Raw genomic sequence first — 21,876 nt, forward strand, 5'->3', positions numbered from 1 at the left:
GGTAACAAGAAAGTAGTGTTGAGCAAGGACCTGAATGCCTGAGACAGAAACTGCTGGCAGCCAGTCCCTGTGCCTGTCCTTGAGGTGACGCTGGGGTGAGTGGGTAATTGCTAACTGCCCCTAGCCATAAGTGGTTGATTGCTGAAAAGCAGGGCCTGTGTTCCCCACAAGGCAGAGGGGAAGGTCCTTTGAAAAGAGCTTGTTCCATTGCCACACAGCTGGGCTGCACTCGGTTGTCCTTATTTTCCTGCCTGCCCCAGACTTGGCTCGTGCACTGGGGTGTGCTTGCTGCTAAAGATCTTGCTTGCGGCCCCGCAAGCCCAAGGTGAGGTGGTATCTCTCACTGAGGGTAGGTGGAGTTATTCAGGAGCTCAACTGAGCTTTGTGTTCCTACCTTCTGGTTTTATGTCCAGATATCTGGAGTACAAGACCAGCCTGGTATCTCAGCCAGGATGTCGTGTTTGCGAGCAGAATAGGCTTTGCATCAGTGCTTTGGTAATTAAGATGGACTACTACAAATGGCAGGCAGGAAACTACGGGGACCTGATTGCTTCGTTACTTAGGACAAAAACATTGCCAATTTTTTAAGCAAAAATGCTGAAGGTATGGACATAAAGTGGTCGCTTTGAATTCTTGTGGTGGGGGGAGAAAAGGGGGCAGGGAGGAATCCAGTCTGTGCTTGGTTGAAGCAATCAGCTGTGCAAAGTGTTACTTTTCTGGATGCGATTGTTGCTTAGGGCTTTGGATTATATTAGCGTGGAAAAAACGCCTCCAAGTGAAGGGCCACAAATCATAGCTGGGCCAATAGGGAGGGAAAGAGGACTATAAAACAGGAAATCAATTTAATACTCAGTGGGTGTTTGCAGCGTGCTCACCCTTCCTTCAAATTGCCAAAGGAAAGATTAATTAAAGTTATATTGAGCAGCAAAAATGATGGAGGGTGTGAGATGGGGCTTGCGTGGTACAGCTTTCTCCATAATTAATTGACAAAGGCATTCTTGGATTTCATTACCCAGAACTTTGCCATCTCCTGCTCTTAAAGGGCAGCTGAAGCAATGCTAGATTTCCAAGCCGGTATTGCTGCCTTGCAGGTTGTGCTAACAAGGATCAATTCATAGGCACTTGGGGAAGGTGCTGCCTCTGTCAAGTAGGGCCACTGTGCTATTTATGGGTCCTGTCATTTAGGGTCAGACCACAAAATGCTTTTATCTGCTTGTGGCTTTGTTTCCTGGTTTCCGCTTTGACTAAGATTGAGAGCTGTATGCACTGCAAGGTGGAGGTGTTGGCAGGGGATGGAAATAGCTGGTGGCTAGGTCTCTCATCTCTGTCTGCTGTCTTTATTTAGTCAAAATAACTTTTGAGCAGGGTGTGACAAAAGCTATAGGAGGCCAGGGCTTGTCTGGACCACTTGCTAACTGTCAAACAGGGAGAGAATTGTATGTGGCTCCCCTTCCTTGCATCATGATCCAGCTGCCATCTTGTGTCCCTTCTGTACTTTTCATGAAAAGCTGCACCTGATCAGTGCTATCTTTGTGAGCGGCTTTTCCTGCTTGCACCAGCTGTTTTGGGGGGCTGTTGTGTGTTACTTTCCCTCTACCTCTCTGGGATAGGCTTTGGAGAGGCCTGGGCTTTGCCTTTGTGATGGAGTTTCAGAAGCCAATTCCTGTAAGCTGAGATGCAGCTCAACCTGCCAGGTTCCACCTGTCGGTGACTAGAGCGCTTCTTCCCAAATTTTCCCTTGAAGATCTTCACTTGGTTTGATGCCAGAGCTTCCTTTAAATCTGGCTAAATATGAAGCTTTCTGCTCTTGTTCTTCTGAAAAGGAGCTGTGGCAGTCCTCTCTAAGGGTGTTTAAACACTTTGCAGTGCAAGAGGGAGTTTCTACATACCGTGCTGTTGTAAGGGGAAAGCTCTGCTGTCTGCCCAGCGGTCCAAGGTCTGGCAATCCTGGAAGTTTGTTTCCTCTGTTGACTTCCATAATAAATTACTGAATATGCTCACTAGTGCAGGGCTGGGAGATGTAGAGCAGCCTGAAGCTTTGGGTTAATTGGATACAGCAGCTCCAGTCTTTATTGGCAATATGAGCACCATGGCCATGCCTGACTTCTGTTTGTTTTTCGTTATTGCTGTGATGGCTGATAGCACCTGGCTGTGCGATATTTCAGAAAAAAACTTTTTTGTTTAAAAAATATGTGTATGTTTAAAAGTCTCTTGATGCAAGGCTGGCACTAGATGTTCCTAAAATCAATTGTAATTGATTGGGCCAAGAAGAGGAGAAAGTGATCACAGCTTCGTTCAAATGCTGGGTTTGGCACATCTTAAACCAGCTAGGACAGAGGAAACAATGGTTGAGTAGGTTAGATTACATGAAGTTGGCAAATCAAGGGTTTGGGTTTTGTTGTTTTGTTTTTGGCAAGGGTATCTTGCCAGTCTGTTGGCTTAGAGAAGATACCAGGTCTGTTCTGAGTCACTGTTGGCTTTTCTTCTACGTGGCTCTGAACTTTGTGTAACTTGGAGAATAAAGAGACTTATGAACACTAGCCCTGTTTAAAAGCAATTTCCCTGCACTCTCTTCTACAGGCTGGGAAGGTGTCAGCTGCTCAGCTTATGGATGCAGGTAGCTAAAGACACAAAAGGTATGCTTTCTCATCATCCCTGGATGCTCTAAAGAGAGATTGTTCCTTCATAGTCCACTAGCTCAGTGCAGTAAAAGATAGATTTTTTTTCTAGCCTACCTTATGTGCAGACTGCTTCCTCAAACATTAAGCAATAGCAAATGGAGAGATGTCCAGACAAGGATGGGATGGGGTAGTATCCAGTTGAGAGCTAAACACTAGGGTGGAGGGAAGAAATGCTGAGCTGGCAGAACTTGCAGAGGAAGAATCTCACTTTGAAGTGGTGGCACAGAGTGGGGACATGCTGCTTGCGCCCAGGAACAAGCTGGATCTGAAAGTCCTTTCTGGCCTGGGAGAAAAGAAGGTGCTGAAATCGAGCCTCCTTCTTAGCAGAGAGGAGCATTGGTGGCCATGGTGGAGTTGGACAAGGAGCTGGGAAAGGTACCCGTGTCCCTCAGGCAGCAGGAGGGGGCCAGGGTTGCCTGGGCAGAAAGACAGCCAAGTGAGCTGCAGAGCTTGGTTTCACTTGCACTGGAGTGAGGTCTCCAAGTGAATTTAACTGCCTGTGGGGTGGCTCTGTGCATGTCTGTCTGTGCTGGGAGGTAGAGGTCAAACTACATACGTTTGTGTTTCCGTGGTAGCTTCTTCCTAAAGTCTGTTGTCTGCCTACATGTAAAATGAGGCCAAGAGACACTCTGCAGCCTGCATACAGCTTTCAGGGAGAACAATTTGGAGATGCACAGCCAAAGGCCTATCTCATATCAGCATTGCCATGGGACATGCACCATCACCTAGAGCTGAAAGCAGAGAGAGCAAAAATGTTATGAAGCTCACATAGCTTAGTTTGCTTCGCATGGAAACAGGAAGGGTTAAGCCAGTCCCTTGGGTTTTGCACACCACATTACAGGGGAGTACCATCCTTAACCCTGTAAGGTGGTCTGAAGTATTGGGCAGCAGACGTCCATCCCCCTGCAGTGCTTTCTTATGAAGAGGCAGGTGTTTAACCATTTAAGAGCCCATAGAGGGAGCTGCTTTGCTGCCTGTGGCATGGATTTCCAGCTCTGTGTGTTCACATATGCCCTCATGCGTTGCTCATCATACCAGGAATGGATTCATAGATCACTGGACTGGAGTGACTGCCATGTCAATGTGGAAAAGATGAAGACCTTGAGTTGAGGAAGCAACCAGCAGCAGGAGAGTTATGAATATTAAAATGGAAAGGTCTTTCTCCTAACCTAATTGTGGCAGGCATTACAATACGTGCCACTGAATTGTTCGGTTCTTGGTTAAAATAACATCACATTCAGCCAAAGGAGAGCATATATCATTCCTTAATGCTGGTCATTGTGTAGGCTCACATGTACGTTTGCAGCTTTGGACAAACTCAAACCCAAAATATTTCTTTGTTCCTGCATCGTTGCCTTCCAGGAAAGGAAATTCATTGAATGTGAATCAGAATTTCTGGCCTAATTCAGTCTGCTGCAGGTAACTTCCCAAGAGAAGGTGCTGTGGGAGTACTACACATGATAATTTAGGCAATTCGGGTTTCTGCAGAAGTCTGAACAGGCATTCAGACTCTGATTCCCAGGAGGTTTTGACGTTTTTGAAGTATTTGTTGCCATTTAGAAGTGGACTGTTGTCTTAGACATTCCTGCACACACTGAGACTCATTTCTGAAATGCAGTGTGCTCTCTGGGCAGGGGAACTCCTGTCCACTGAAAACTGAATTGCCGAGTCCCTATTGCCAGGAAATCCTACTGATGCCAGACACCGGCTCTGGCTCCAGACACCCTTGCTGTGTGGAGGGATTTACCGCCAGAGCCTTCAAGCCAGCTTATCCCCAAAGCTGGCCAGTGGGAAACTTGTGATCATTCCTACTGAGGAGAAACAAGTTGATCCAGATGAAAACGTAATGGCTGAATATGGTGGTCTTGATATTTTTCTTTTACTCGTTACTGCCGCTTGTTTCCCATCCTCCTTTGGCTTGAGTGTTCAATGCTCAGGATCTGGCTCTATTTCCAAAGTGTTGGTTTGGGATATTTTCTCTCTCTTCTTTCACGTGTTTCTGCCTTATTTTGGGGCTTTGCTCTTCCCTCTGACACAGTTGTTACTTTATCCAAAGGAATGTGTTGAGTTTTTTCTTCAAGGTATAAATCTTTCTTAGCATACTTCAGAATACTGTTCTGCTGGTTCCTGTGCCAGCAAGCGGGTTCACCAACAGTAGCAGACCGGTCTTCCTGCAAAGAAAGTAATATAGAGGTGCTGGGAATGCACTTTGATCTGTTGATTTATTTATTTATTGTTAGACTGCAGAGTGTTAGCTCTACTGAAAGTGTGGCCAGCCCTGAAAATTAAATCTCCCAGTGCTCAGAACTGTCAGGTTGGGAAGCATCAGCAAATGCTGAAAAATAACGAGTGTTTTTGCCAGTGCATGAATAGTCATATTGTTGTTTGCCAGGAGGTGGCACTCATTATTGCCTGCTTGTGTCTGCATATGCCCAGCACTCCTTGCCCGTAGCTCATGTTGCTAAGGTGGGACATCGGTTTTCCCTTGTACTATTTGGATATGGTACAATCAACTCTAGAACAAGAGGAGCTGGTGCCCTACGATCTTTCAGTAATGCAGATGATGGAGAGCAGAGATCTGGGTGGGGATAGACATTGTCCTTTACAAATATGTGTGTGATCTTACGGGTGGGTTCAGAGCACATCCTTCGATTGCACTGTGAGCCACAAACAGGCGGTGTGGCTTATCGCTTGGGTCACACAGTTGGCTCGGTGTCAGGCAGACACAGGCAGGCTACCTGGGCTGCCTGACAGTGGCTTCTGTTGATGCTTACAAAATTGGAGATGCCAAAGTTAATTGTGCAAATGTTTCCTCCTTGGCTATTGTGCACTGGCACAAGTAGTCATGAAGCATCCCTGCTTGGGAGCCCAGCTATCACCTACACACAGAGCTTGTGAACACTAGCAAAAACTGAGTTTGAGTCACGAGTATTGATGAAACAAGTCTGAGGCATCTACTTGGGTTCACTTTGCTATTTGTTTTCCATGCTCATTGTTGTACTGCACTGTGGGAAACCTGCTGAGCAAGAGTAAAGTCCTTCCAGCAAAACTGTGTTAGAACTGTGCTGGAAGAGCTGAAATGAAGTCTGTCAATATGAGCTGTGCCAGCTGGCTGTGAGTTCAGACGAGACCCTCGAGCTGATGACATAGACTAACTTAGCATGGCTCTGGTCCCACAGAAAAAGGACTCCTTTGGCTCAAGTTAGAGGGCATAGTCCTTAATCTAGGTTCAGATCCCATTCAGCACCTAATACCTGCCATTTCTTAATAAAAGCTTCAGTCGGTGAAAGAGTCTATGTTTGAGGTGGAATGGGATGGAGGGAGCGTTCCTGGCAGGCAGGGTATGCCTGTTTCCAAGGCCTCTTTTTCTGTGAATGTCTGTCACAGCAGGTCCTGGTGGGTGCTACAGGGAAACTTGCAGTGGTCTCCCATAGCATCCAGAGGGTGACTGCTTTGCTCATCCCTGTTATCAAGGTAAGTCTGGCCTATACTGATGCCCTGGTGCAGGAATGGGGGTTTCCTAGCAAGGGGCAAATGGGTGAATGTTTTGCTCCCGCTTGGTGGCTGGAGATCAGTTCAAACACGAACATTGGGTGACGTTTCTCAAGCATGGAGTTATAGTTGTCTTCTGCCAGCTCAAGTGGCTCTCATATACTTGTATAAACTTGGAGCTGACTGCGATGAGGGTGAAGGATACCCATCCACAGGTATTTGTCTTGAAGTGTTAGAGATCAGCTTGCTTTTAACAAATCACAGTATTGCATTTTGTTTTGAGATGTACTTTTAGGAACAATGTTATTCAGTTCTCTGGCTGAACACCAGAAGCTTTTCTTGGTAATTTTTTTTCCCTACTTGTTGTCTTTGGGGAAAAAAAGAAAAAAAAAAAAAAAAAAACCAAAAAGAAAAACTGGAAAGGACAGCAATTTTGTTAAAAGGTCTGGATGAAACACACTTTTCACAAAAAAGGAATATTTTAAACTGTTGTGAACATTTTTGTATCGAGTTCTCAGAGACAGCAAAACTTTTCTCCCCTGAAATCAGATTGTGCTTCTCAGAACTAGGGAAAGGAAAAAACACAAGCAGGGAATGGGAGAAAGGAATTGCTTGGGGTGTTGGCAGGAAAAACAGGTCGGAGGTGAAAAACAGGTCGGAGGTGATTTGCGGGGAACAGGGGTCAAGATTTTTGAAAGACGACACTTTGGGCTCTCGCATTGCTTTGGAGTGGGAGCCTGCCAGAGCGCCCCCCCCCCCCCCCCCAGAGTTGCTGTGGAAAAGGAGGACTGTGAAGGCATTGGTGGGTTTGGACTCTGTGGCTGTGTGTGAAGCACCTGGAGAAACTGTTCAGCCTGTCCTCTGCCTAGAAGGATGTGTTGTCCTTCTCAGTGTCATCTGCCATTACCTTCCAGGTGTCATGGCACCTCTGTGCTCAGCACACAATGCAGACACCAGCATGTGGCCTGTTTTCCTGGGTGAGAAATGTGCTGAAAACGAAGACAGCTTGCCAGGCTGCTTTTTTCATTTGGGTGCTGGATTTTTTTGTTAAACACAGTCATCCTTCCCCTTTGCCCCAACAGACAAATGCTGTCCAGTTGCATATGCTGGGAGGTGGTGAGGTTAAACATTCGGGGTGGTTGGTGCAGGTTACTAGTCCAGCGTAGAAGCAAACTCTCTCATATTGGCTCCATCAACCTCAATAAGAGCTGCTCTATTCTTACTATCCAGAGCGATTAATGCATCTTCTTGAAGAAAAGCTGGCATGCTGTTGCACCGAGTGTTAAGAGTTTGCACCTGGCTGTACACTGCAGAGCTCCCTGCCAAGAGAAATACTGGTTTCCAAGTTTGTTAGCCTGCTGTTTGGAGATTTTAATTTTTTTGTTTGTTTTTGTTTTCTTTTTTGGAAATCTTCCCACATTAAATTAAAAAGGAGACCTTGGTAAAGGAAATCAGAAGGGATGCTTTGAGATGCTTCATTTGCCAGCAGTCTCTGAACTTGTGACCCTTTAAAATAAAGTGCTTGGGCTTTCCTGTGGGACGGCTCCCTTGGGGTGGAAGCAAGCATCTTTCAGGCTTGTGTGCCTTTAGGAAGGAGCCTTTGACGGCACAGGAGAAGTTGCAGTGCAGCTTTCTCAGCCAGGACTTCCAGCAAGGAAAGTTGTTCAGCTGGTTTGGGACTGTGATAAATCATGGTTCCCCTGGAGCATGCTGGGACTGCAGAGAGCTGGAAATAAATGCTAGGGAAATTCAGCTTTTGTAGTGGGCCGTCTTTCAGGATGATGTATGGCTTTGTAACAGAAAGAGATTCCTTTGCTAGGGCTGGGAGAAAACTGCTGCCTTCCATTGGGAAGGAAAATGTAACAATTCTGTTGATGTAAATCCATGCTGCAGGCTTGCCCTGAAAGCTGTGCTTTGGTGTGGGCTGCCTTAGCCTGAGGAACAAACTGTGGTACTAATGGAAAAGAGCCACTGAGAGTGCAAGGTAGTGGCAATTAGTTTGGGGCTGAAATGGTAGGTTTGGCAGGAGAGTAGGGAATGGATATCCAGTTGGCCAGTATAGTAGTGACTTACCAAATGTGGCTGGGGATGGAATCAGATGGCATGGGATGCCATTTGCATCTCTGCCCCTTGACTGCTACGTTGTCCTGAGCAAGTAATTTCTCTGGATGGATAATATGTCTTGCCTTCAGATTGCAGTCACAGGAGCCTATGTCTCTGCTTTCTTCCACTGGCCATTCCCAATCAGCTTGGGATGTTTGGCCATGCTGGTAGGCTTGTCTGCTGGTTGGAATCTGACAGTATTTTAGGTTCTTCTCTGTTCTGTGTGAGGGCTTGGATTGCCAAGAAGTTGGGGAGAGCCCGAGTTCTATGTTTGTGTAGCAAATGGAGGCTCTGTCCTAGTTATAACTGATGTCAGTCTTTGTATAGGTTTGCACTAACTATGGTCTCTTCTGGAGCTGTTGCCGCCTTTCTGTACTCTGGGGTTTGGTAGCACTGTTAAGGAGACCCAACCAAATTGGGTTCCCATTCCTCTGCTGTGGCCAGGTAACCAGGGGGAGACAGCTTTGTTCCAGGGAAAGGGGGAAGCATCAGAGTCCCCCTCCACTCATGCCAGGGCTTTGCTGCTCATAGCAGCTCTTGGCTGGGCCAGTTTGTGGTAGCTGGGATGTGCCCAGCAGCAGGCAAAGACTTCTTGCTGTTCCCATGTCCCAGAACAGTGGCATTGGCAAATGCTGTTGTACCGACTGAGGTGCTGAGATGCAGAATAGAGAAGGCAAGCGCTGCATCAGAACCAGTGCCATGTTGTATCAGAAAAAACTTGAGTTAATCTTTCATAATTCAGTTGCCATAGATCTGATAGCAGGTTTCTGATATTCAGGCAGAGATCCATATTTTTTTTTGTCTTGGCAGTAAAAGTGAAGATGATGAGTAAAATCCATTGGTTTCTCATGCCTAACATACTTTGATTGGTGATGTTGCTAGTGTAGCAATGGGATGTTCCCGCCCCCCCCTCCAAGTAATATAAATGTTGTTGACTTAATAGGAGAAGAAAAAATGATTCCATCAAATCTGGTCACTGTTGCAGACAGTGGCTCAACATTGCTCCTTGTCTGACTTACTGAGTTCTCTTGAACTGTACCACTGATTAATTTGCTCTGGTTTTTTGTTTGTTTGTTTTTTTTTTTTAATTTTTCATCAACCTATGCAGGCTTCTCATATGAGTTTTAACAGCTCTGTTCATAACCTGTTTGTTATCTCTGAAAGATCTGTTCTGCTTGGTCAACTGCCTCATCGCCTGTGTTTATTTTGTTCAAATTCCCAAAATGGTAACTATACACTGCAGCGTCAACTTGGTCGGGATACTCCTGGGGTATAATTTTTTCCACTCAAATGTTTTCCAGTCTTTTTCTCTCAGCTGTGAATGTCGAGGTATCTGTTTGTTTGCCTTATTTCCTGTCTTCTGGCTGAAACTCAAGTATTTTTACAGATTTAAAAACTCTGCAAACTTAAATCTGGGTAACTGATCCACAAAAGGACAAATAACTGGTGTTTCTCCACTGGAGTGGAAACAGTAGGCTGGCGCTCAGCTCGGATTTAGAGCAATGCAATGTGTCTGAGTGCTAGCCATGTGTATGAGGTCCTGCAGCCTGACAACTATAGCCTTTAGATGTACATTGCTGAGCTTGAGTCCTTCACCGCTGTCCTCCTGTCTTATGCAAACTGTTGGCCTGGGGATGGTGTGCATGCAACATCTCAGGATCTGAGCTGCAGCTTAGCTAACTCCTTCACACTAACTAGGGAAATGCCAATGATTGTCCTCCTTGTAGGCTTTAATGAAGAGTGAACCCTACCACCTTAGTGCCTGGTTGAGACCCAGACCTGTAACAATGAGCAACACGAGGAATCCCAACTAATCAGCTCCTTTCGGTGGATCTGCACAGTGGCTTAATTTAAATGCTGTCACCTGGCCTCCACCAATGTCCACTCCGTCTGTACTTTTAAAACTACAGCTGTGTATTACCTTTTTCTGGTCCATGGAGTGATTGCCTTTTAGGTGTGATGTGGGTCACGTAGGAACTGTACTTTCCTTCCAAAATAAAAACTGAACTAATTGCAGTTTGTTTCTCTTCAGCTGCCTTTTGGGGAGATATCGCTTTAGATGAAGATGATCTGAAGCTGTTTCAAATAGACAGAACTGTTGACTTAACGCAGCACTCTGATGGAAACACAAGACACACTTCAGGTAAGGGCAGCCCCAGGGTGGTGACACCTTCTTTTCCCTGGTTTTATCCTTAAGGAGGAAGGAGTTCCCTCTCACTCGTGATGCCTGTTCCCACAGGCAGGGAGGTGCATGCAGAGTTTAGTTGTGTGACTGAGGGTGGGATCCAACTCTGAACTTTGTTAAACAAAAACCGGATCGCAATTTTACGTAGCCAATCCTATCTTGTCTCAGGGAGAAGATTTTCAAATTTACAACACTGGTCTTTTTCTACAAGGAACTGCCTTTCTGCAGATTTGGAAGGAAATGTGTTTGAAATAGGGACACTTGGTTTGGCATTAGTTTTGACTCCTATTGTCCTCCCCCCCTTTTCGTGCAATGTGTGATCTTAATGGAATAACACATTTTTTCATTATGCATTTTTCATTTCATTACCTGTCTACCTAGGTAAAACCTACTGTAGTCTTGCATACAGACTACACTTCAAGTAATGTTATAATTGAAATAGGTTAACAATTGTGTTGATTTTCTGTAAAGCCAATGATGAGGTAACATATGGTTATGTTACCCCCCTACACAGCTCTTAGATATGTTCAGTCTTGTGCCAGACCAGAGTTGTTTCTTGACTCAGGAGCTCTGACTGGACTCTAGCTCTAACAGTCTCTGAAACACTCTGCAACTGGTTTGGGGGGTTTGAAGGGCTCCCTGTAGTATTGTTGCCCCTACTCCACTTCATGCTGCAAGAAAGAAATTGTTGGAAGCCTGAGCTCTGAGAGATACCAGAGGGACTGGAGACAGAGCAGGTCAGGACAAACTTCTTTTCTCCCTCTGCTGTTACACGCTTAGATTAGCAAGTAGGGTGAGAGGTTGGGTAGAGAGAGAAATCACTGAAATCATATGTTCATGTGATTCCTGTGCGCCGCAGCTCGTATTGTATCATTTGTAAGGACTGGTGGCTGGTTCTGTACCCTTGTGACTGCCTAGCTTTGGTTTCAGAGCATCTAAGCACAGCGTAGGTCCAGTTCTGGGGATCAGTGCTCAAGCTTCCTGTTGGGATGAGTGTGAAAGATAACACATCCAACACAGAGGCATGCTTTTGATGCTGATGTAACTGATTAAACTCATGCAGATGCTGAGATTCTGGGCAGAGGAGGGCTGTCCAGTTCTTCAGAGTATGGATTGCTCCCTGGAAATGCAATTATCCTGCATTGTCATGTCACTTAGCCCATTCATACCATGTTTCGGGCTCTGGCGCGTTCTCAGGTGATAGGTGATTAGGAGTAGGTTGCCTTTGGAGCAGTAAATCAGAAAAAGAGGACTAAGTAAGTGGGACAGGCAGCATTCATCTCCTCCACATCCCTCTGTCAGTTCCTGAAGTTAGATGAGAATATTACTGGGGAAGAAAAGGCAGGCAGTGTTTGACTATTAGTTTTCTCTGGTGTCTTTTTTAGTTGTCACATCTAGCACATTTCTTTCACTCGGCAGTGGTGCCAGACCCACGCCATCTGGTAAGTGAACTGAATTTTATAACCCACATCTGTATCACGCAATGCAGGCACTGGTCTCTTACAACCATGACTCATGTTGTGTGGTTGGAGTAGTCTCTTCCTGGCACCTTTTATTGACTGAGGCAAAGCTGGTGCATCATGCAGTGCTTTGCATTAGGTAAATGGTGGTGTCACTCTCCGGGAGGCTTATTCGCCCCACTGGCTTTCAGCCCCTGGAAGTGCAAGCTGACAAATGGGCAGCCCCTGTGGCTGTCATGCTTTCTGCGGGGCATGCAGAGAGAGATCTCCGTGTTCACCTGTCCTGTGAGGGGGCTCTCTGCAGGGGCAGGAAGGGCTGATTCTTCTCTTGTGGGGCTTGCTTGACACTCGTGAATTGTAAGAGGGTGGTCTACTTCAGCATGGTAGGGATTGGTACCCATTCTTCCCTGGGAGAAAGTCCTGCTCTCTGCTTTTTTATTTCCAGTGGGAAGAATGCAACCTCTGTACAGAAACAGCCTAAGACCTTTTTATGAATGGGACTCCTTGAATTATAACATTTCAGAGTTTCCTAAAGCTGTTAATCGGATTAGTTGTATAGTGGAGGAAGTACTTAATACGTATATAGAGACACACAGGCTCTTCGTATCTGGGAGCTGCAGTTCTGAACACGCTATTAGGCCAGGCATTCTTCTTCCCCTGTGTTGTTTCCTTGTCCCCAGAAAAAGATGTTTGGCTGGGAGGAGGGGTGAAAATTGTGCCATTTGACACCATTGGGCTGTTTATAGGTGTACACCCTATTAGCTTTTGTGGAGCATTGGCAGCTGTCAGGCTCTGGATGAAGAATGAGGTTCCCATGTACTTATGGGTGACAGGGGACATGGTTCTTCACTGGATCCAACTGAAGATGATCTGCTTTAGTAAAAGCTCTGCCTTGGCTGGTGAGGACTCAGACTGTCAAATGTTTCAAGCTTTCCCCTTCTTCACCTTCTTCCAGTCTTTGTCTAGAAAGATAGCTATGCCCTTCTCTAGGCCCTTGAGAGAGAGAGGCAGGGTATCTGATATGAGGACCATCTGGATTCTGCCACAGATCTCTGTACTGAGCTTAATTTCACAGCATGGATGAGCTCCAGGCTTGTTTTCTGCATTAATTTCCTGCTTGCAGAAATGCCATAGTCACTATTCAGAAGCTCAAAATTTGTAAGCCTGCTTGTGGGATGCCTTGAAGTTCAGTGTTTCCAAGCATTTTCTCAGCAAATATCCGAGCTAGTGTTTTATTCCCGGTATCTGGGACTTAAAGCAATGGATCAAATAGCATTGTCTTCCTGGTGAAGTCATAGAGCAGGGTCATGGTTCCTTCCCTCTGCGGGATGTTGGCTCAGAGCTCTCTGGCAATCCCCTTGAAGACTGCTCATGTGGTGTTTACAGTTAGGGGTAGCTGTCTCCTTGGTACCCACCTCGGTACCTTGCTTCAGAGCTCCCGCAATGATGCCCTTCTTCATCTTTGTCTGGATGTCTCTGTCCAGTATGCCTGGATTCTTTTGTGTGAGTGGTCACATAGGGAATTGGCATTACACAGGGAACTGCATCACTTGTGTTATCTACTTAAAGCCTTTTGGAGTGCAGCATATGACCCGATAGTCCTTATTCATGTGAGCAGTCTCCTTTGCTCCACAGGAGCTTCCTTTCCAAGAATTTGTCAGGAAGAGTACAGGTTGAGCAGCTGAAAACTGCAGAAGGCTTTGCAATAGCATCTTGTGTGCAAACATCCTTCTCTGGTGCATTTATAAAAGTGGGGTTTTCTTCAGATCCTGTTGAGGGAAAAGCAGGCATGGTGGCGGTCTACAGCTAAGCGTAGCCCATTTAATCCAAGTAGTTTTTAGGTGCCTGCATGTTGATCTCTGTTGACTCGATTAAAACTCCGAGCTGTGAGTTAGTAGAGAGTATTTGCACACAGTGCAGAGTAACTCTGAGTGAATGTCAGGAGATGTGTTCTTCCAAGAGGGCTCAGGACTACCAACTAGTTAATTTCTTGCCTGGACACTTTCAGGATTTCCCTGAAGTTTTATTCCAAAGTGCTTTCCTCCAACCCAATTTTAAATCATTCCAGTTATATTACTTCCACAGGTGTCTCAACCTCAGCTCTGCTTTACCTGAAGCTTAGTTTTACTTTCATCAGTGATCTGGTAAAATAACTGTTTAAAGTTGCATGTTTGACCTTTCTTTGAGTTGAGGTAAAATTTTTCTAATTTTCTAAACCAGGGAAAAAAAAGTAGTTTGTTTTGGGTTCCCCCCCCTCCCCCATTGGCTCTTCTCCTTTGAACCTAGGTCATAAGCTCAGAGAATTGCTTGTGATCTTTTTCTTTGCTGCTTTTTATATTATAAAAGATTCTGCAGGCCAAACTATGCCCTCCACATCATCTACTCATCCTGCTATTACCATCTGTAATGCCAGATAAAAATCTGCCAAACAGGAAATTTCCTCCTTCCCCTTAAAAACGTTTTGCAGCTAGAAGAGGGGACAAACAGTAAGGGATGCTGTTAAAACAAAAGTGTTACTTTACATTTAAAATGTTTAAGTTAGCTACCTTTCTGTCTCTTTTTCTGTGGGATCAAGTTTAGATGTCATGTTTACTATGAAAATCGGTAGTTCTCATGCAGTGGTGTTGAAGTGGATACCCTTAGGATTTGGCCCCGTAGAGATACGGCAATGGTTTAAAACATAATGAAATTAATCCGGTACCTGGAGATCTGCCAGTGAGCGCTATCCTCAGCAAGCCCATGCTTTGCCACCTCCTAATTGCTTTGATGAAAGATTTTTCAAAGAGCTTACAGTTTTGAAAAGTTTCTCATAGATTTATTTTATTTTTTAACTTTAGTGAAAATATTTGCTTTTACAATACAATTTTAGTTTAGAAGAAACTTGAGCCAGAGCTTTGAGGATTCCTTTGCTGCTGAGAACCCCCAGATGGCTTTGAAATGGGAAACAAGAAGATCCACAGGCAGGCTGTGAAACTGCACAGTGTCACCTCTCTTTTGGACTCAGATGAGTCCACTGGTGCAAGGTGATTGTCTTTGCTTTATTGCTTTATCTGCTGAAGCATTAGCCACAGAGGAAGAAGATTTTTTCCTTTTCTTGTTGTGCCTATGGGAAGGATGTGCCTATTTAATCCTAACGGGCTTAATTTAAGTCTTTTCAGGCAGCTTAGGGATTAAGAGGACTTTTCTGATATATTACCTCTTTTCCTGATTTTTGTATCACAGAGGCAGTTTCTAGCCCTGAAAGGCACCTCTGTGAGTGAGAAAGGCAAGTTTGGCTCCTCTGGGTTTGGCACCAGCCGATCAGAAGACACAGGAGTCTGGCTGCCCTCGCTGATGCCGTGCTGTGCTGGACTTGCTGCTGAGGCACTGACTCTGCATCCCACTGCCGCCAAGAATGCTTTTCAAGAACAGTCAAAACAGGCTTTCTTTGCATCTGATCCTGAGAGGTTTTTAGGCTCATGGCTTGAAGGCCTTGATGAGGCTTTCACACTGCCACAAATGAGTGGCAGGAAGGATTTACAGAGCGTCTTTGCTACCTAGAGTGAGTAATACTTCAGATAACAGTGCAGCTGGGATAGGGATATGTTTGATCCCAGGATTTCTACTGAAATCAGAGGGGAGACAGAGGCTGCCGTGAATGGCTGGAGGCTCTGACAGCAAATTCATGCAAGTTATTCTCTGGCAAATGAGACAGACAGGAGTTCTGCATTAAACCTTCTCTTAAGAAGGGCAGGGAGTTGGTTTGTTGGCACATGCTAGCTCCGCTGTTCTTGAATGTGCCATGAAAATGCAGGCAGCTACTCTACTCCGCTGCTTCACCAGGTCTGCACAAGGCCCACATCAGCTTTGCTTCCTCTTGCTTTGGGACACCCATGGTTGCCTTGTTTCATGGGATTCTGCCTCTTGCAGGCACTTGCTCATAGCTTTTTTTTTTGTAGCATGACAACCCAGGAATCTCAGATTTCAATGCAATGTGCATAAACTGCTTTGGGGCATGAAGGCAAACCTCGAAGAGACCTGGAAGGGAGCAGAATGTGCAGTCCTGTGTGTGTGCATACCTGAAAGTCTGTATGGTGCAGGGGGGATGACTGCAGTGCTTTTCAAGTTGCATAGCAGCTTTTCATTCACCTGAGATAGGCTGTTAGGCCCTGAAACATGTTTCACTGCTCTCTAGTTGCATTCTTGAGGCAAGGTGTTGATTCCCACCTGAGCTGGGATTGCTTGCAGGACAGGTTGCTGAGTGCAGCTCTGCTGCTAAGAGCTGTGTTATGTAGCCTCAGGGTGGAGAATAAGACTTCTCCTCCAGAGGAATGCTTGAGGTGCTGGAAGCAGTGACAAGCAGGCCTTCTGCTGCTTCACTTTGGGAGAGGTTGCTCAATCTAGGGGCTGTGGCCAGTAGTAGTGCTGCACATTACTTCCAAGTCCTCTGAAGCTACTGATGTGCTTCTAGTGAAATTTAAGTTAGTGCAAAAGGCACTTCTAGAAGAATACAAAATCCAGGGATTTTAAACCATGACTGACTGAGATTCCAGGGAAGATCTGATTTATGGGTTTGAAGGAGAGACTGTTAAATTCAGCTGACTTGGCACACGCATGCCAAGCTCAGAGCTGTTTTTCCCTTGTAACTCATGTTTGGTGCTCTGCTGTAGCAGCGTTTGGTTCAGGGCAGAAGGGATGGACTTCAGCATTGGTGGATTCAGGACTGCCTGGGGACCAACCTTTAATTCATTTAGGCTTAGAGCAAATCTTGGGATTGTGCTAACTTAATCTGAGCTGTATTGGTCGTAACTGGCCAGGAGCAATGCAAATAACTATGTACGTTCTGTAACATAACCCGCGTCTGTGAACTCTCTACAGGCGTCTGGTCTTCCACTGGGAAATCTTTAGTGAAGGTTGCTTCCTCTTATGTGGGTAGAGGAACATCTTTGTTCCAAGAGACCTGTCTGAGGGCTCTGTCCATCTGTTTGCATACGTCCTTTCAGTTTTCCACAACACGTCAGGTACACTCTAGGGATGTCTCTTTGCAGTCCATACAGCCTCTTACCAGGAAGAGGAGCTTCAGCTCACTTTGCGGAAAGGTAGGTGCCAAATGCCTGATGCTTGGCCTGATGCTGAGGTTGTTTAGCTGTGCCAAATCATTTTCCTATGAATAGCCCCAATGTTTACCTTTTCGAGTCCATTCAGTCAGTGGTTTTACCAGAGCATACAACCATGAAATGAATTTCCTGTAGTTCTGTAGTTTGCTAAGGCAAGGCAGGAGCTCTCCTTTGGACGAATTGGGTAAGTCCTCTAGGGCCGAGAGCGCTCTTGTTCACACTGCTTTTCTGAGTTACCTCCTCTCCCAATTCCACATATCTATGCAATAAGCCAGATCTTCTCTTTGCAGAAGAGCAGATACTGTGTTTTTTCCTTCCAGCCCAGAGTATTGCCATCCTATTGTAACCTTCTCAGACCTACCTGATTTTCTCCAGCATAAAGATAATTGCCTAGAAAGACCATGACCCTTGGCTGTTGCTGATGAACCTTCTAAGTCCCCCTGTAGTTAAGGCTCTCCTGCTAGCAAATGTTAATCTTTAGGGTTGATATTTTCACTTCAAATGCTTTTCTTTTTTGATTCCTGAGTGCCAACTTGAAGTCCTTTTTGGAAATGTTGAGAGGGATTTTTCTCTCTAATTGCTGATCTTAGGGATGCCCTTTTGCTAGTCACAGGGACAGAGTCTGCCAGTCTGGTGCCTGACAGTGGGAGAGGAGAGAAGGTGATCAAGTCAAGGTGCCAAAGCGTGGGAGGTGTGTATGTGCAAAGAGGACAGATCTCCCTTGCAAGGTTGGAGAAGCAGCCCTGAGTTGGGACAGCACGACTGTCAGGAGCGGGGAAGTTGGCTTGCCAGGCATGCCTGCCTGTTCTCGTCGTGCCACTGCTACTGGATTGATCTGTCAGTTGGACAGCGCCTGTGGGGTGATTGCACAGGCTTCGGGTCTAGAGCCCTGGGGATATGCTGCACGGCACGTGTGTTGGTCCATCCAGTGAGCTGCAGCTCAGTTCACAGGCACAGATTCTGCTCTGGAGGGTTTTGCATCTTACACTTCCAAAAGCACAGCACAGGCCAGCTTTGTGCTTTTGGCTGGGCTGTTTTGCCCTTTCCACACTGCTTGCTTCCAGTAAGGAAGAATTCCCCTAGCTGTTCAACATGGGGGCACAAGAGAGGGGCAGAGCAGCAGCTCGTTTCTTTGCTCCTGCCCTTGTATGTGCGAGGGATTCTGATTTCCTCACTCCATGAGCTCATGTGTGTTGTACATTCAGCTCTCCTGCTTTAGAGATTCCCGCTCATCCTTGGGTTGCCCATAGCCCCTTCCCCCTTGCCCAGAGGGCTGTATTCTTCTCCCTCAGGAGGCGGTTTCACCTTGTCCCCTGCCCGGAGAGGGTTCGGTGCATTTGGCCATTTTTCCCTTCCTATATTCACCTAAGGGAGTTAGTTCTTTTCCTTACTTGTCTCCTTGGACCTCTCCCTTAGGTGATAACCATGGAGAGCTGTCTCACATGCTGACAAATGCTGTCTTACTGTTATCCCTGCTTCCCAATGTGGTTTTTGTTCCTACTTTTGCTGTGTTTTGTACAGTCCCTATGTGACCTTGAAGTGTGATGCAGGAGAGAGCGTGGTCCTTAAATGCTAGATAACATTTGAGTCAACATTAGGTGTTAATGGTAGGCTGCCCACTGCCTCCCTAGGCAGTGAGGTGCTGCTCGTGATGTGCCTGAGTAGCAACAAGAGGTGCTAGAGTCCTTACTCTACCTGTTCCACCAAAAGGTGTGCAGGCTCCAATTTTCTTCGGACTAGGGTCTTTCCAGTGTGACACGTTGCTTCAGAATCAGTTGGGACCAGTGGGGCCTGCAGTGCTCCTTCACACAGTGGGCTATGGTGTTCCAAACTTGGCTTGTGAGAGGCAGAGAACTGCTTCATTCACCACAGGAGACATGAAGTCTGTCTCCTCTTTCCCCTTTGCTGGTGATAAAGGTCCTGCAGGGCAGGGTAAAGGGAGTCCCAAGCAATAGGTGAAGATACCACCTGGCCCTAGCCAGAGCACAACCTGAATGACACAACCCTACTACTTGCTCTGCAATCCCCCTGGAGTAAAATGTATTTTTTCTCTTGTCTAGGTTCCCAATGGCAGCTGGTCACGTGCACCACAAAGTTTGTTTTGTAAATGCACTGTTCCCTGAAATCAAGTTTTCTGGATGGTGGCCCCCCGCCTGTCAAAATAAGTGGTTTTATTTCTGCTGTGCAGCCAGCGTTCAGCCTTACATAGTTTTTCTTTTAGTGATTTTATGAGCTCTGCTATATAGCTCAAATTAATCCACACAAGCAATAAAGCTTTCTCCATTGTAACGAAAATCCCCAGCTATTTCAAACTCTGCCACTTATTCATTCTTAGTGGAAACTTTGGTTGTGTTTATCCTGCGAGTCCAATTCATATGCTTCTTTTAGAAATCAGCCAGGAAGGCAGTAACTCAGTATCGCTCCTGTCAAATGCTGCACATCAGAAATTAATCAGCTTGGATTTTGTTAATGAGCAATTAACTTTAAGCACCCGAAGACATCTGCAGACACTATATACATTGATGCCATGGTTGAAGCTGCTTCCAAACAGCCTGTTTCTATAGCTCCTTCCTATTCAACGTGGTGCCACCATCAGCTTTGGGCATAGCTGCAGCAGTGACACTGCACGGACGATGCTGAGTCCCTGCTGCTCCCTGCTTGACTTTGCCTGGCTTTGGCTCCCAGCCCCTGCTTTCCCCATACCCTAAGTTCTCTTTTGGGCTCATCTCAAGCACCTGGAAGTTGGTGCTAGATGGCATTATTAACCCTTTAAGGAGCTGGGGTAGTCAACATGTAAAGCATTTATAACATCTGATTTCTGTTTGCAACTGTCTTGCTCTCAATCGCTCTTAATTAAATTTTCTTTCGCTCTTGTCTACAGCTGGTGTAACACACTGGGAGGCTGTTCCTTTTACTGATGCCAGAAGAGTCTGAATAGTCTTTTGTGTTTAAGTGGAGGTTATTAAATAGCTTTATATTAATTAACTGTGATGCAGGGAACACATGGGCAAATGCACTTGAGGAGATCAGTTTATCCATACGGAAATTACATTGGAAGTTAAATCCATTACCCTAATTGTAAAATACGACAGTGCTTAGCCAGTAACTGCAGAATTGCCTAAATCATGCATTTGTTTCAGAGCTGGGCAAATGCCTAATTTCCTTGAATACTTGCTTAAATGAAAAATTGAATTTGCCTCAACTGCATAGGCTGCCTTGTCATTTCTGAGAGTGTTTTAGCAAATGAATTTGGAGGCAGAAACGGTCAGTGAAAGAGTAGGGTCTAATAAGGTCTGAGAGCAGTCCTTGCAGGATGGTCACTCTGCAAGGCTGGCTTGGATGCCTTGACCCTCAGGCTCTCTCCTTTCAAGCAGGGATGTTGCTGTGCCCACAAAATAAAAGTTGCTTACCCTGTTCAGCAAAATAGCTGGCAGGTCCAAGAAACAATCGGTAGCCAAAATGGCTTGATGGATAATAGCAAACAACAAATAAATCAGAAGTTGTAAACTGCTCGTGGTTGATTGTGAACAGAAAGGGGTTACATTTGTGGAATAAATGTGTTCACTTTGAGCTCCTTGTTCAGGCCTAATTTGGAAAGAAGGCTGGTGCTCGTAGCTGCAGCGGACAAAAACACTTTTGCTGCGGGTCCCCTTTTCAAATGGCAAGGACAAAGTATTTATTCAGCTGTCAAGTGGGGAAAGAAAGCAAATTAGTTTTAGGCTGAAATGCTGGACTGTGTTTGCTGCTATAGTTCTGAGGCCAGATGGTGACTTGGACAGCCCTAGGGGATGGGTAACAAGTTTCTCCAGGGCAAAGATCAGAGGCAAAAGGAAATATTCAGATTATCTTGCTGTTCCACTTCCTAGAGCGGAGAAGATAGTGTGAGATGCATAAGGCTGTGTTAGGGAGGGGATTAGCCTCTCTTCTTTTCACAGTTGATGGTGTTGCTGAACCCTGGAGTCAGTCTGTGGCAGAGAGTGGGTTTGAGACCTGACTCCCCCACCGAACTGCAGCTGTCCCTGGGACAGACGGGGCAGCTTCTCTGCCAGCAGCTCTCCGTGGGCAGCTCCCCGCAGTGAGGAAAGCCTCTCTGCTACTTACCCCCTCCCAGCTCCCCCACGGCTTTTTTAATGACTGGAAATGATTTGGGCATCTGTTTCACCAAGGAGCCGGGACCTTGGGGCTGGAGATGGCCTAAGGCTACCCAGCAGTGGCCACGTTTTCCTTGTGCTCCCAAAGCTTTTCAAGCCCCATGTGTCTTTCTGCCTCAGTGCTGGCTCATGCCTCAGTTTCCCTGCTGTTGGCAGTCAGTTTGGGGTGTCCTTTAAATGATCTGTGGTGGAGCTGGTAGGTAACCAAGCAGACGGGGCATCTCGGCTGTATCTGCTTAGGGTGCTCAACTGCCTGTTAAACATGGTGCAGGCTCCTAGGGGGTAAGAAGGCACCAAAAACTCTCCGGGAAGCTCCAGGATTGGGAGTGGCTGAATATCCAGGCAGAAAGCAAGTTGGAAGAAAGGTCTCTGTGCTGGCACCACACGCTCTCCATGGAAGGAGTTTTAATTGCATTCAAACATAATTTAGCTTCCAGTGTAGTTTTTTAATTTGAAGTTAATTTTTGTCCAGTATAAACAAGGTAGAGGGAAAACAAAAGGATTAGGAAGGCTGAGTGGGAGGAGCGGTCTGGCCGGGCTGTGGAGAGCCCAGGGCTCCGACTGGGAGCCCACAGCTGGAATGGGGCAGGGGGATGCTGCAAGGCAGTGCGGGGAGCTGTGCACGGCCATGCCCAAAGGGGCCCAGAGTAGGCTGAGGCTGAAGCAATTAGACTGTGCAGGTCAGAGGGAAAGGGATGTTAGCAGAGG

The 21,876-nt window shown here is 46.1% G+C and overlaps 1 protein-coding gene across 5 annotated transcripts in view; it reads left to right on the plus strand.

The window, feature by feature from the left end:
• TLL2 (tolloid like 2) overlaps positions 1 to 21,876 on the plus strand; it is a 100,745-nt gene that overhangs the window by 26,215 nt on the left and 52,654 nt on the right. For all 5 annotated transcript variants that reach the window (XM_030031282.1, XM_030031285.2, XM_030031283.2 and 2 more), the window contains exon 2: positions 10,309 to 10,419. In XM_030031282.1, coding sequence (XP_029887142.1) covers positions 10,309 to 10,419 — 111 coding nt within the window. The remainder of the gene's footprint in view (positions 1 to 10,308; positions 10,420 to 21,876) is intronic.

The sequence above is a fragment of the Aquila chrysaetos genome, chromosome 11 (genome assembly GCF_900496995.4).
Source record: "Aquila chrysaetos chrysaetos chromosome 11, bAquChr1.4, whole genome shotgun sequence".
Lineage (NCBI taxonomy): Eukaryota > Metazoa > Chordata > Aves > Accipitriformes > Accipitridae > Aquila > Aquila chrysaetos.